The sequence below is a fragment of the Panthera uncia genome, chromosome D1 (assembly GCF_023721935.1).
Source record: "Panthera uncia isolate 11264 chromosome D1, Puncia_PCG_1.0, whole genome shotgun sequence".
Taxonomy (NCBI): domain Eukaryota; kingdom Metazoa; phylum Chordata; class Mammalia; order Carnivora; family Felidae; genus Panthera; species Panthera uncia.
This window is the reverse complement of record NC_064808.1, coordinates 42022503-42036632: the sequence shown is the minus strand read 5'-3', so window position 1 is coordinate 42036632 and position 14130 is coordinate 42022503. Positions and strand designations below refer to the sequence as shown.

General features: G+C 46.0%; 1 protein-coding gene across 1 annotated transcript in view; it reads left to right on the top strand.

Moving 5' to 3' along the window:
- INSC (INSC spindle orientation adaptor protein) overlaps positions 1 to 14130 on the top strand; it is a 129021-nt gene that overhangs the window by 56460 nt on the left and 58431 nt on the right. The window contains exons 3-5 of the mRNA XM_049649492.1: positions 4683 to 5028; positions 5981 to 6033; positions 7564 to 7687. Coding sequence (XP_049505449.1) covers positions 4683 to 5028; positions 5981 to 6033; positions 7564 to 7687 — 523 coding nt within the window. The remainder of the gene's footprint in view (positions 1 to 4682; positions 5029 to 5980; positions 6034 to 7563; positions 7688 to 14130) is intronic.

Below are 14130 nucleotides of genomic sequence, written 5' to 3'. Positions count from 1 at the left end.
TGTATGTATGTAAGTGTGTGTGTGTGTGTGTGTGTGTGTATACATATATATATGTGTATATATATATATATATATATTTTTTTTTTTTTTTTTCTCTAAACACAATTCTATTATCATCCCAATGGTTTAGTTATAACTTGGGCAGCTTGGGTGCAAAGCATACTGGGTAAAGTCAGGCTGAATGGGAGGCATATACTTGTCTTGAGCAGCCAGCCCACTTTCCCTTCCACCTGCTAGGGGGTCCAAACCTCTTGATGTCCTCCCAGCCCTGTTGGACTTGGCCCTGGACCTAAGGGGCCTGCTTGATGGGGCCTGAGGCCCAGTCACTGGATGGGGTTAAGAGGAGGCAGGGATCCATGGGCTTACTAATCTTCTCAGTTTATTCTTCTCAGTATGTTTGTTTGCTCCTTGGGGGAGAAAGAGGAGGTATCTGTTTAAACAATCTCTAGAAATGGAAGTTATTTTAAGCCCATTCTTAAAGAAAACCAGATTCTGCTTTCCCCAAAGGTGCCCCTGTCTGTCCTCATCTCTGTGGCTGTCACCCTGGAAGGCGGCTTCTGCAGTGGGGCAGGCTGGAGTGGGTTTGGCCTGAAAGCAGCAATCGCAGCTCTGGGTCCCAGGATCCTGGTCCACCCTCTACCACAGAGCTTTAGGCAGAGTCAGTGGCTCACAGCTCCCTTTCATCTTCCTATTGCTCATAACCAGCCCCAGAAGTCCTTGCTTGGGAACATTGCCCTTCCTGGGTCCCAGTGTGAAGGCTGTCTCCTCTTGCTCTCCGCTCCTCTCTGTCGACTTCTTCTTCTTCTTTTTGTATATGTGTGTGTTTTGTTTTTGTTTTTGTTTTTTGTTTTGGTTTTTGTTTTTGTTTTGGTTTTGTTTTGATGGGTGGCCAGAGTGGGAAGCAGTAAAACAAAGGAGTTAAGTGTAGACTCTGGAGTGACTCTGGAGTGATAGAGATAACGTTTCAGTGTCAGAGCTACTACTTTTCCCCTGAGTGATTTTACTTCCTTGCGTCTCCATTTCCTCATCTGTAAAATGGGGACAATAATAATACTTGCTCGGACACTTGTCTTGAAGAGTAAATCAAACAACTCATGTAAAGCACTTAGCATAGTGCTCAACATGTGGAATGTACTCAATAAATTCTAGCCATTTTTACAGTAATTACTGTAGGTGTTCAAGCATTACATGGGGGAAGGGAAGCAGAGAACTAACATTTTTGAACATTTCTTTATGCCATGTGATGTCTTAAGTCCTTCACATTCACCATTTGATTTAATTATCTCATCTACCTTATATGGAAGGTTCTATTATATTTTTACAGATAAAGAGATTGAGGCTCAGAGAGGTTAAGAAATGTAATGAAAAGATTAATGTACGTTGTTAAAAAAAAAAAAAAAAATTAAGGATACCAGTTATCCTGGTTGGGGAGTGACCAGAAGGGGGCACAAGGGAGACTACATGGATGCTGGTGATATTTCTCATCTGATTCCTGGATACACGAGTGTGTTGACCTTATGAAAATTCATCAAACTGCAGCTTGATATAATTTGTTCATCTTTATGTACATATGTTATCTCAAAAAAATTAAGAAAAAGAAAAAAAAAATCAGCAGCTGCTTGCCTTCAGCCACACAGATTATAAGCATCAGAGCCAGCTCTTTATGCCCTCCACATGTTAATGTGCAAGCCTTGTTGGCCTGGGCATTTTCTTATGCTCAAGGCTCTGATGTAGTAGTCTGTTCCAACCCAAGGAAGCTCTGGTTCAAAGCCTATTCAGGCAGCTAAGGAGGGAGCAGGATCATCATGGGCCACCTGAAGGCCTGACTCCACCAGAGCGAATGTCCCTGAGGTAGCTAAGCACGGATGATGCGGACCCCGGAGGCCTGCCTGGGATGCACCTGTTGGTGGGCTCCAGGGAAGATCATGGGACCAACTGGAAGACAGAGCCCATCAGGTTTGCCATGCTCCTTTCACCCGAGAACAGCTTTCATCCCCTAACCCAACTGGGGACCCCATTTCCTTCCACTTCCAGGTTCTTTGAGGGAGTTTTCCACTCCTGGCTCCTTGGCCAGCTTCCACGTGTCCACTGGGGCTTGGCTTCTCTAGGTCTCCTTTCTGTGAGGCTCATGACACAACGCCAGAGAGACATCCGGTCTCCGCCTGTGCTTCTGGTTGGGGAAGAAGCAAACAGAAGTGCAGTTCTTCCTGGGGGGGAATGAAATAAGGAACCCTCAGACCTGTCAGCTGGAGTCCACATTTCTCCCCAAGCATCATTTTTTTTATAAAGAAACTTAAAATTTTTAAATAGTTTTGGATTTACAGAAAGTTGTAAAGATAGAACAGACTGTTCCTGTATACCCCACACCCAGTCCCCCTGATTGCTAACACCTTCAGTGAACATGGTACATTTATCACAGTGGAAGAACCATTGGTCTGTTACTATTAACTAAGCCCCAGACTTTATACGGCTTCCACTAGTTTTCCACGAAGGTGCTTTTCTATTTCAGGATTCCATCCAGGATATCCTGTTATAATTAATCATCACGTCTCCTTTGTCTCCTCTACTCTATGACAGTTGCTCAGTGTTTCCTTGTTGTTGATGATGCTGACAGTTTTGAGGAGTACTGGTCAGCTATTTTGTAGAATGTCCCTCAGTCGGTCCATGATGCCTTTCCCATGATGAGACTAAGGTTATGTGTTTTGGGGGAAGAAGCCCTTCTCATCGCATCATATCAGAAGCACATGCTGTCAGCATGGCTGGTCAGCAGTGAGGTGCGTTTTGATCACTTGAGTAGGGTGGTGATGTATCAGGGTTCTCCACCGCAAAGTTACTTTGTCTATACTTTTCTTCTTTGGAATTGAGTCATGAAATGCAGCCCACGCTCAAGCCCCATCCAAGCTGTTCTTAGTCATCGAGTTTATCTGATGCAAGGCTTGTAAACACACACAATCAGCTCACTACTTGCGCAGGTAGAGATATACAAGTTCCAAGCCAGACGCCCAGACGTCGGCATACAGATAATATAGACAGACACCCAAATGAGTTCATATCCACAAACACAGACACTCATAGGCACAAATAACGCAGATACTAGAGAAATCAATAGTTTTGTCATTCCATTTCTCTTACCAGCCAAGCGATAAATCAACTGGGATTTTAATTAACACAGCTTCTGAAATCCCACTTTCTTTCTAATTCTTAAAGATCTTAAAGAACAAGAATAGAGTATGCCTCCATGTGAGATGGGAGTGGAAGGGGTGACAAAAATGTGAGTCTGGGATTTAATCAGGCCTCCCGGGAAGGGCCCAGGCCGGAGGCGGTTGGTGGCACCGATTCTCTTTTTCTCCCTTCCTAGCTCTTACATGGCTCTTCTGGGTCCAGGCCTGAAGGAAGGGGGTGTGAGTGTGTCCCGCTGGAGGGGTCCAGAGCTTTTCCCTGCCCAGCACCACACACGTCCTCTGTGCCACGTGCTGGTCCCAGGTGCTGTGATTCAGCAGCTCATAACCCCTATGTTTGGGAGGAAGGAACAGCTGAAGCCTGGGCTGTCTCACCAGGAGGCAGCATGTAACTTGCCTTTGTTATTGACAGAAGGAGGAGGAAGGTTGCTAGAAGGACAGAAATAATAGCTGTCCGCTGAAGTGTTTATGGAGTGAATGCGTCAGTGAGTGAGTGACTGGTTCATTCCTTGCCTCTTAGAAGCTCTTCTGTCAGGTTGCTTCCATCCTCTATCTCTAGAACACAATGATCGTATGTTTGTCCAGCTTCTCTTTTTCCAGCTTCTCCACTAGATCTTTTTTTTTTTTAAACTTTTTTTTTTAATTTTTTCAACGTTTTTTATTTATTTTTGGGACAGAGAGAGACAGAGCATGAACGGGGGAGGGGCAGAGAGAGAGGGAGACACAGAATCGGAAACAGCCTCCAGGCTCCGAGCCATCAGCCCAGAGCCTGACGCGGGGCTCGAACTCACGGACCGCGAGATCGTGACCTGGCTGAAGTCGGACGCTTAACCGACTGCGCCACCCAGGCGCCCCTTGTCCAGCTTCTCTATCCCCTTTCTAATCATGTTAGTTTTGGAGCACCCTTTGAAAGCATTATTTCCAATAAGTGCATACCATCTAGATAGCCGTGTAGCTGTACGATAGCTTACATAACAACATAACCAATATTTGATATGTAGGCTATTTCCATTTGCTTCTTCTTCTTTTTTTAAAAGTTTATTTATTTATTTTGAGAGAGAGAGAGAGAGAGAGAGAGAGCAGGGGAGGGGCAGATAGAGAGAGGGAGAAAGAGAATCCCAAGTAGGCTCTTCAGAGCCTGACGTGGGTCGTGAACTCACGGACCGAGAGATAATGACCTAAGTTGAAGTCAGGAGTCGGACGCTTAACCGACTCAGCCACCCAGGCGCCCCTCCATTTTCTTCTTATTGTAAATATCATCTGCTACTGTGCCAGACTTCATTGCCTGTTGTTTGTCCGGTCATCTGCTCCCCAGACTTCTGTGCCTCAGTCTTATTATCTGCAAATTGGAGATAATGGAAAATAAGAGGGTTAAGGTAAGTGAACACAAGAAACAGTGATGAGCATAGAGTAGATGTTTAGTCAACATCAGATGGCCTGAAACGGAAACCTTTGGAAATTGTGGAGTGTTGACAGCCATCGTGGTGCTGTTCCCGGCTGCAGGCTGCACCTGATGCAGGTGGACTCGGTCCAGCGCTGGATGGAGGACCTGAAGCTCATGACCGAGTGTGAGTGCATGTGCGTCCTGCAGGCGAAGCCCATCAGCCTGGAGGAAGATGCACAGAGCGACCTCATCCTGGCCGGCGGCCCTGGCCCCGGAGACCCCCTGCAGCTGCTTCTCAAGAGGGGCTGGGTCATCAGCACTGAGCTGCGCAGGATCGGGCAGAAGCTGGCCCAGGACCGCTGGGCACGCGTCCACAGCATGAGTGTGCGTCTGACTTGCCATGCCCGCTCCATGGTCAGCGAGTACAGCGCTGTCAGCAGGAGCTCCTCGCAGGAGATGGGCCAGGTCAGCTGCCCGGGGCTGGGCGTGTGCGGGCACTTGACTTCTAGAAGGGTGGGTGTGAAGTGTGTGGAGTTTGAACTTTTCCTGCTCCAGGGCCTCCTCCTCCTTCCAAAAATCAGGGAAGAGAGTGAGGACCTTTCCTAAGTACCTACCATGCAGTAGGCATCGAGCTAGGTGTTTTTGCACACATCTCATTTAACCTGTACTGCATGAGAAGCAGACATAACCACTGTGAGAAGCCATACAGTGGTTCAGTATACCCACTGGAATGTCAGACTGTCTGGGTTCAAATATCAGCCCTGCTGTGTGACCTTCGCAAGTTACTTACCTTCTCTGTGCCCCAGTTCCATCACCCTGATGAGTATAATAATAGTATTTTTTTTCATAGTTGTGTTGTGAGGACTAATGCATTAAAATAGTTGATGAGAAATATTAGTTAGTATTATTGTCCTCACTTTATACATGAGGAAACAAACCCAGAAATCCTAAGTACTTTGCCCAGAGTTATGCAGTGAGTGGTGTAAGAAGAATTCAGTCTAGGTTTTTCTGATTCCAAAGCCTCTGATGTTGAATCTTTTCCAAGCCCATAGTGAACCATTGAAAATCCCCCTCTGGCTTTCACTTCCCATCTTAATGCTTTACCCTTTTCCTTGTCCCACTTTACAGATAGTAAACTTCTATTCATCCTTTGAAGCCCAGCTCAAATGTCCCTTCCTCTCTGAAGCTTCTTAGATCCCCCAGCGTTAACTAAGTGCTTGTTTTCTGTTTTGAGCTCTCAAACAGCTGATGATGGTGTCTTTTGCCATCCATACGACACTGTGTTACAGTTTATGTATCTATTTGCAAAATCGGATGATTTGATTCTTCATCTTTATACCCCAGAAGGCCCCATATAGTTGTTGATCTTCAACCAATGCTTGTTGGGTTGAGTAAACTTGATCTATTTCTTCTACAGATTGAGAAACTGCTGATGGAGAAATGCTCAGAGCTCTCAGCGGTCACAGAGAGGTAAATCTGGAAGCTGGGTAAGACTGGACAGCCTGCCTTCAGGCACAGGAAGGGGCTGGCATCTTCTTCCAGAGGGAGAGTGAAAGTGGGAAGGCCTGGTGGTGGTCTGAGAGTTTCCTTTTGCTGACGCTTATCAACAACCTTGAAAGACTCCCTTGGGATTTTCTGCCCATTTTAAGGTCCAAAGAGAATGTAAAAGAAGAGAGAGGCCCAGGCATAGAAAGTAAGAGGATTATTGAGGGCTTGTAAAAAAGAAAAAGAAAAAGGTTTCCCATAGCTTTGGGAAGCCTCCACTCTACCCGCAAAGTCAAGGCCAGGTGAAAGCAAACACTCACACCCTGTACTCACATACACATAGACAAGGATTTCACAGACACGTACCTGCCCATACACAGATATATAAACACACACTCGTGCGCTCACAGAAATACACTCACACTCTTTTCTCTGTATCTCACACACATAAACATATATACGTTTACACTCAGACACATACAGACACTCAGCCTCACATGTATACACACCCAGGTGTATGTTAACACTCTCCCTTACTTTTTCCAACCCCATGCCCTGTAAGAGAAACATAGGGCTTGGCATCCCCCAGCACGCCCAGGGGGTCTTTGCCCTTCCAGTGGAACATTCTCAGGCCACAGGGATAAATTTAAACCTGATCCACCCCATATTCTTCTTGCCTGGGGAGAAAATTTATAACTTTTTTTTTTTTGGTTGGTTTTTTAATTTGAGAGAGAGAGAGAGAGAGAGAGAGCAAGCACGAAAGAGGGGGAGTGGGGCAGAGGGTAGGAGAGAAAAAGAGAATCCCAAACAGGTGAATGCTCAACTTGGAACTGGACAAGGGGCTCGATCCCATGACCCTGGGATCATGACTTGTGCTGAAACCAAGAGAAGGAGGCTCAACTAACTGAGACACCCAGGTGCCCCTAGACAGCCATTAAAAATTTTTTTTAAATGTTTATTTATTTTTGAGAGAGAGAGGCAGACAGAGCATGAGTAGGGGGAGAGGCAGAGAGAGGGGGACACAGAATCCGAAGCAGGCTCCAGGCTCTGAGCTGTCAGCACAGAGCCCAGCGCGGGGCTTGAACCCATGAGCTGTGAGATCATGACCTGAGCTAAAGTCAGATGCTCAACCAACTGAGCCACTGAGGCGCCCCGAGATAGCCATTTTTTAAAGGTCACAGGTATTGCCTTACACTTTGAAAGTGAGCACTGGGCTCACTTCTCTCAAGGAGAAGCTCAGAGGTATGGATTTGATCACTTTCTGATGGCCTTTCTTCCTAGGAACATGGACTGTTAGGTCCCATTTCTGGCCAGCACTTCTCTGAACACGAGGCGGCCAGAGTACAAGCAAGCTATTGAATATTCCATCTCTGGCTCCCCTGGAGCTGATGAGTTCTTCCTAGGTTACTCACATTACCACCAGGCCTGCGACAGGCCCAGATCTGACTTCTGCAATGGCTCTGAGCTGAATACCTGCCCCTTCCAGTGGTCCACTCCATGGTTTCTTTTCCCCAGGTGCCTCCAGGTGGAGAATGAGCACGTCCTGAAGTCGATGAAGGCCTGTGTGAGTGAAACGTTGAGCACACTGGGCCAGCACTTTGGCCAGCTGCTGGAGCTGGCCCTGACCCGGGAGGTACAGGTCAGTGCAAGCTGGGCTGTGGGGAGGGGCACTCGTGTATGTAGCCTGTAGGGGTGCGAGTGGAGGGGGGTGAGGCACTGGGCCCTATCTTGGAGGACACCCTCTTCAGACCACCAAAGTGAACTCCAGCACCTAGCAGACAGGACTGTCAGAGCTTGAGGCTTCCCCAGTTAGCCCCAATCTGCATGTTCCAGATGTGAAAACTGGTGCCCAGAGAGGGAAGAGACTTACCCAAGGTCACACAGCAAGGCTGTGGCAGAAGCTGGCATTTCCCAGCTGCACTTTCAGTATTGTTCCTACCACCTTAAATCTTCCCTGTGTGGTTATTGCCCACAGTACACAATATGGGTGCATATTGTCCTGAAAGACTTAGGGCACCTGCAGGGAATTAGCCAATTCCAGAAGTCCTGGAAATAGAAGAGAATCTGGAAAGGTCATATAGTCCAGCCCCTACCTTTAGTCAGGCTCCTGCTTGATTCTAGAAAAACGAGGGCTTTGGAATCAGACAGATCTACTTGCAAACTGTGGTTCACAGTGAGACCTTGGCCAAGTTCCTGAACCTCTAAAAGTCCTCATTTCCTTCATATATAAAGTGAACCCCCCCCCCCAACCCCGTCAGAAGTGAAAGGAGAGGATTAAGCAAATGACATATGGAAAGAGCTTAGCACATAGTATGAATTAAATATATGTTATTTCCCTCTCTTGCCTTTTCCTATTGTAAAAGTCTCCCAGAAAAGCAGATTGCATACGGTTTTCATTATGAAAGGTATTTACATGTTATTTATAGTTACAGAAATATTGTGTTACATATTTGCCATTCTTTTCCCACCACCAAAAAGCCTTCCACAAATAGCAAGTCCCTTCCCATATCAGCTTCTCTCTAAACTCAGCCTCTCTACGGAGCCCAGAGGCTTCCTTTTTCTCTCTCCTGTGTGTCTGGCTCATTTTGCACAGGGTACAGGTTCTTCCAACCTGGCTCACCTGCTGGTCAGAGGAGCTGGCCCCAGGCATTCTGACCCTCCCAACCCAGAGAGTCTGCAAAGGCCACTCTGTCCGAGGAGCCTGGGATGAGGGGAAAGATGGGGTGCTGGGGCTGACGCTTGAAGTCGATGTGCAGATGTTGACCGTCACGTACAGGGGCAGGTGGTGGTGCCAGCTGGGGCCGGCATTCCAAACTGAGTTCTTGAGTTCCAGAGGGACCCTGTGGAATATGGGAACATGGGTCCAAAGTGGGTGAAAACATCAAGGAAGCAATGAGCGAGGATACGGAAGGTAGTAGTGGGGGAGAGGGGAGCCTGGAGGAATTTTTGAGCAGGGCTACAGGTGCCTATGATGCCTTTTTTGTTACTTTTGTGCCCTTTTGCCTGGCAGTACCAGGGTTAAAGAAAAGGCCTAAAACTGAAGAGTTATGTTGGAGTGTAAAAGGTAGCAAGGGGGGTTTGGAAGCAGTCATTCTACCAGGAGGCAAAGGGGGAGGGTGTCTTTTCTGTGGTCTGGTGTCAGAATCCTGGGGGGAGCTCCCTGGGCTGTCAGGAACCTGGACCTTGTGTACTATGTAGCTGATTTCCTGGGGGTGCTCGGTCCGTTCTGTTTTTTTCCTCATCCTGATCTTGTTTGCAGTGGAATTCCTAATCTGGTCCTTCTGCTTCCATGGCTAAATCCTGCCCATCCCCAGGTCTGACTACCTGGGTTACTGATGCTTTTTGCCTGGGAGCTGAGCCCAATCCACAGCTCCTCTCTCAGAATTCGGTCCCTCACTGGCTTCCCTCTCCTCATCTGTCCTGCATTCCTCTGCATATTTGTTAGCTTCCTGATAAGATCCCTTTCCTCCTCACATGCTCTGTGGGGTCCTCTGAGCCCTCCTATGGGTTGGGCTTGCTGTGCTTATAATATTTTTTGGCTGATCTTTAGCTTCTTTTTACATTAGAATGTTTCCATACAGGATGGTAGTGACATAAGGAGATACACTGGCTGAAGGCAAGGTGATTTGTGTTCAGTGGTATAAGTGTGTGTTTCCCAAATTTGTGACCCAATACAGTTCCCTAGGATGTTAATAATTATAGCAGGATCCTATATTGGGGGTGTCTTGACTTAAAGGGAATTAAGCCTATGTCCTTAGATTGAGGAAGTCTTCTAAAAGGTCCTCACACATTCATGGTATTTCTTGTCTGATCTGTAGTTTCCATAGACAGAGATTTGGGTTTGTTTTGTTCATGGATATACATCTAGTGACGAGAATAGTACCTCTTATACACTAGGCCCTCAATAAGGATTTATTAATGAATGGATATGAAGCAGTATATTCCAAACTTATGTGGACGCAACAAATCCTTTTTATTCTTTAAAAAATTTTTTTTTTCCATTTACTTATTTTTGAGACACAGAGAGAGACAGCACGAGCAGGGGAGGGGCAGAGAGAGAGGGAGACAGAATCTGAAGTAGGCTCCAGGCTCCGAGCTGTCAGCACAGAACCCGATGCGGGGTTTGAACCCATGAACCGTGAGATCATGACCTGAGCCGAAGTCGGACGCTTAACTGACTGAGCCACCCAGGCACCCCAAATCTTTTTTATTCTTAAAGCACTTGTTCACTTACTCTGGGATGCTGGCGTTTCAGGAAGTGCAATTTGGTAAAAGCATTGTTTGTACTGTGGAGGCTCTCGAGCAGAGGAACAGTGCTCTTCCTGGCCCCCACCCCTACCCCCACCACACACAGTAATAATACATGGTAGGACAATGCTTACAAGGAGGGCAGTGATAATCTAGCACACGACTCTGCACTGGTCTCCTGCATCCTGGAATGTTGTGTCCAAGTCCAGACCCCAGATGTATCACTGGCAATGATTGGGCTCCGAGGAGACTTCTAAAAGGATGGGGGCCAGGCTGAAGATCAAGATATGTGGGAAATAGTTGGAGGAGGAGAGGATGTTTAATCTAAGGATGGACACTCTGCTCCCTCCACAGTCCTGTGTTTTGGGGACCTGAAAGGAAAAAGGACCCTAGGCCAGCAGGCCAAATCTATAGGACATTCTATGTAAAAAGGAATTGGGGAATAATAACTCTGCCCTGCAATGGAAGGGGCCACCTTAGGAACTCCCCATCCCTGAGACAGGACAAGTCATGCCCTGGAGGACATCAGCAGTAGACAAGTGTTTGCAAGACTTCTTCCAATCTTGGTAGTATGGATTTCTATGAATATAGGTGTTGTGGCATAGTGGACTGAGTGGGGGGTTTGGAGGCATATCAAGGTTCAGACCCTGACAGTGCTACTTACTGGATATGACAACTTGGGCAAGTTACTTCGTCTCCCCACCTCTAAGTGGCTTGTTGTGAGGGTGAGATGAGACAGCCCATGAGTAATCGGTGACACTCTTCTGACTAAGTCAACTGCTTTATTCACTAAAGACTTGCTCTCCCTTAAGAGCTCACAGCATGCTTTGCTAAAGAGCCCGCCCCCAGTCACCTAACGAATTGTTTGTTAAGATAATTTAACTACTTGGTGAGTATGGAAAAATTTAAGGCTTAAATGTCAGGAGCCACCAATAGGAAATTAATGAACATTGATGATTAATCTATCTGGGAATAAAGGATTAGCTATGTGGGAGGTAAGAGAAGACTTAACTTATAAAAATTGATTTACTTTAAAATGACTTCTAAGGGACTCTCTATTGAATAAATTGACTCTCACCTGTACCTTTGAGTCCTTGACTCAGCTTCATGTGGGTAGATGTTATATTCATTTATCTTTTCATTCCATCAATTACTTTTGATTTTAGTTTAAAATAGCACCTTTAGTCTAATAAAACTGATTAGGGAATGTAGCTTTGGCTCTGTGGCTAAGCAAACTAGTTAAAACTTTATCTCACAGCTAAATTTCCCCTCCCTGTCCTAGGCACAGCTGGTCAGCCTCAGGCCTCACCTGAAGGACAAGCACCTACCTTGTGACAGAGCTCAGACCTGAGGGATACTCCCTAAGAGAAGAGAGACAGGGGCTAAGCTTAGCATACTCAGTTCCTTCTTCCAAACTCATGAACTCATCCCTACCCTCTCAGGAGGATGACACAGGGAGGTAGGGAGTGAAGCCAGCAGAGGCGTGTCACTGAAATCCCTGCACAGAGGACAGTAGGAGTGGGGACCAAGTACTGTCACAGTTCTTGCCCTACTGTGCTATTGGCCTTATCTATTGGGGGCTGTGGTCAGGCAAGAGTGTGCCTGAGCCCCTTGGGGGAGGAGGTCAGCTGCCAGTGAGGAAGTTCTTTCCCACCTTCATGAAGTCATTCTGCAAATAACAACCCCTACCTCTTTGCAGATCCTTCTGGAATCACAGTGGGACATTTAGACTCTGATTCCAGAAGGCTTGGAAATGACTCATGATATTACATTTAATAAATTATCTCTAAGGAGGTTTTATAACTAAAGCTCAAAATTTGCTTTCCTGTTCTATTTCCTACTCTTCAGTTTCTCGCATATATGTTGTCCAATATAGATAACCAGAGGCTGCAGTGCACCTAAATGGTAACATAAAGATCATCTGTACTTTCCAGATGAGAAAAATAAAGATGTACAAAATTTAGAGAAATAGTCTGTTTCATTATTAAGTTCTGTGGGAGAAAATAAAATTAAAGAAAAAAAACCCCAGGGCGCCTGGGTGGCGCAGTCGGTTAAGCGTCCGACTTCAGCCAGGTCACGATCTTGCGGTCCGTGAGTTCGAGCCCCGCGTCAGGCTCTGGGCTGATGGCTCGGAGCCTGGAGCCTGTTTCCGATTCTGTGTCTCCCTCTCTCTCTGCCCCTCCCCCATTCATGCTCTGTCTCTCTCTGTCCCAAAAATAAATAAAAAACGTTGAAAAAAAAAATTTAAAAAAAAAAGAAAAAAAACCCCAGTCTTTTCCTGTAGGAAAAATTCCAAGTCCCAAATACTTAGGTTAATAGAATTCTCTTCAGTTTTCTTCTTCTGCTCATCTTAGTCAGAAGGGTCTCATCCCAGTGTGCGTGTGGTCATGTTACCTTGGAAAGCTATAGTCCAGGCTGTCTCTCCAGCTTTGAGAGGGGTTCCTTCTAGCCTTCTCAATTTGTACTGGTCTTTCCCAACCATACTTGAAAGAGGTAGTACCTTGGATACACAATAGTATCACAGCATTACCCCTGCATTCACAGAAAGTGAAAACAGGCCAATCCTCAATCCATTAGGCAGGAATTCCAGGCAACATTTCATGCTGGGACTCTGTCTTAGGGTTGCTGAAGGCCTTAACTTATCTGCAGTTGAACAGAAGAGGGTGGGGAACAGACACCATCTTGACGGCATCCATGGGTATGATGTCTGTTTAATTTAGTTGTCCATCGTCCACAAGGCTTTGTGATCATATATTCACTGGGGGAAATCATCTACCATAGGTTAACTGTGGCATGATGTTTACCACATATGGGAGAAAAATGTCTCCTTTTTCATAGGAGGGCATTTGATACATTTACTTCTTCCTGCAAAGTCAGGCATTTATAATCCTTTTCCAACAACTTGCTTGGTTTGCACACTTTCCCATTCAGCATTTTAAACATTTCTTAATTTCTAGCCACCCTCCCTAAACACCGTTTCTGCCACCCCAGGCTACATTGATTTGGGCTGCTTGAAGTGACTTTGGCTACATGTCTTCAAACCACTTTAAAGACACTGTATTGTCCAGGTTCCCAAAGATTTTCTAGGAGAAATGCAAACACATATACTTTTAACGGAATCAATTTCTAGATCTCCAGTTTTTATTTCTTTCCTAAAAATTATCCTCTCAATAATACACAGTTTCTAACATCCCTTCTATTACTTTCCAAAAGAAAGCCATATTCCCCCAACCCCCATCCCACATCTTATAGTGCATTGCCCTGCTGTGTAAAACTTTGGAGGATTGGGGAGACCAAAGAAGAAACCTTCATCCCTGAACCACAGACCCATAGGCCTCTTTGAATTATTTCTGTGATTTTTCTTACATATTTCTGTTGAGAAAGGCATTAGAAATTGTGTGTGTGTGTGTGTGTGTGTGTGTGTGTGTGTGTGTGTGTTATTTTAAAGTTCATATATTTATTTTGAGAAGAGAGAGAGAGAGAGCAAGGGTGGGGCAGAGAGAGCGGGAAAGAGAGAGAATCCTAAGCAGGCTCCGCACTGTCAGTGCACAGCCCGATGTGGGGCTCAGTCCCACAAACAGCGAAATCATGACCTGAGCCAAAACCAAGAGTCAGATGCTTAACCAACTGGGCCACCCTGACACCCCAGAAATTGTGTGTTCCCACTATGGGGATATATAGTAGAATGGTAGTGTGTGTGTGAGTGTGTGTGCATGTGTGTGTACCTGTGTGTGCTTATATGTGTGTGTTGGAGGGGTGGTTTTGAAAGATTTAAATTTATCATATTTCTTCCATCTCTATTTACTTCCAAATTGTGCATGGCTCTTGAGGGAC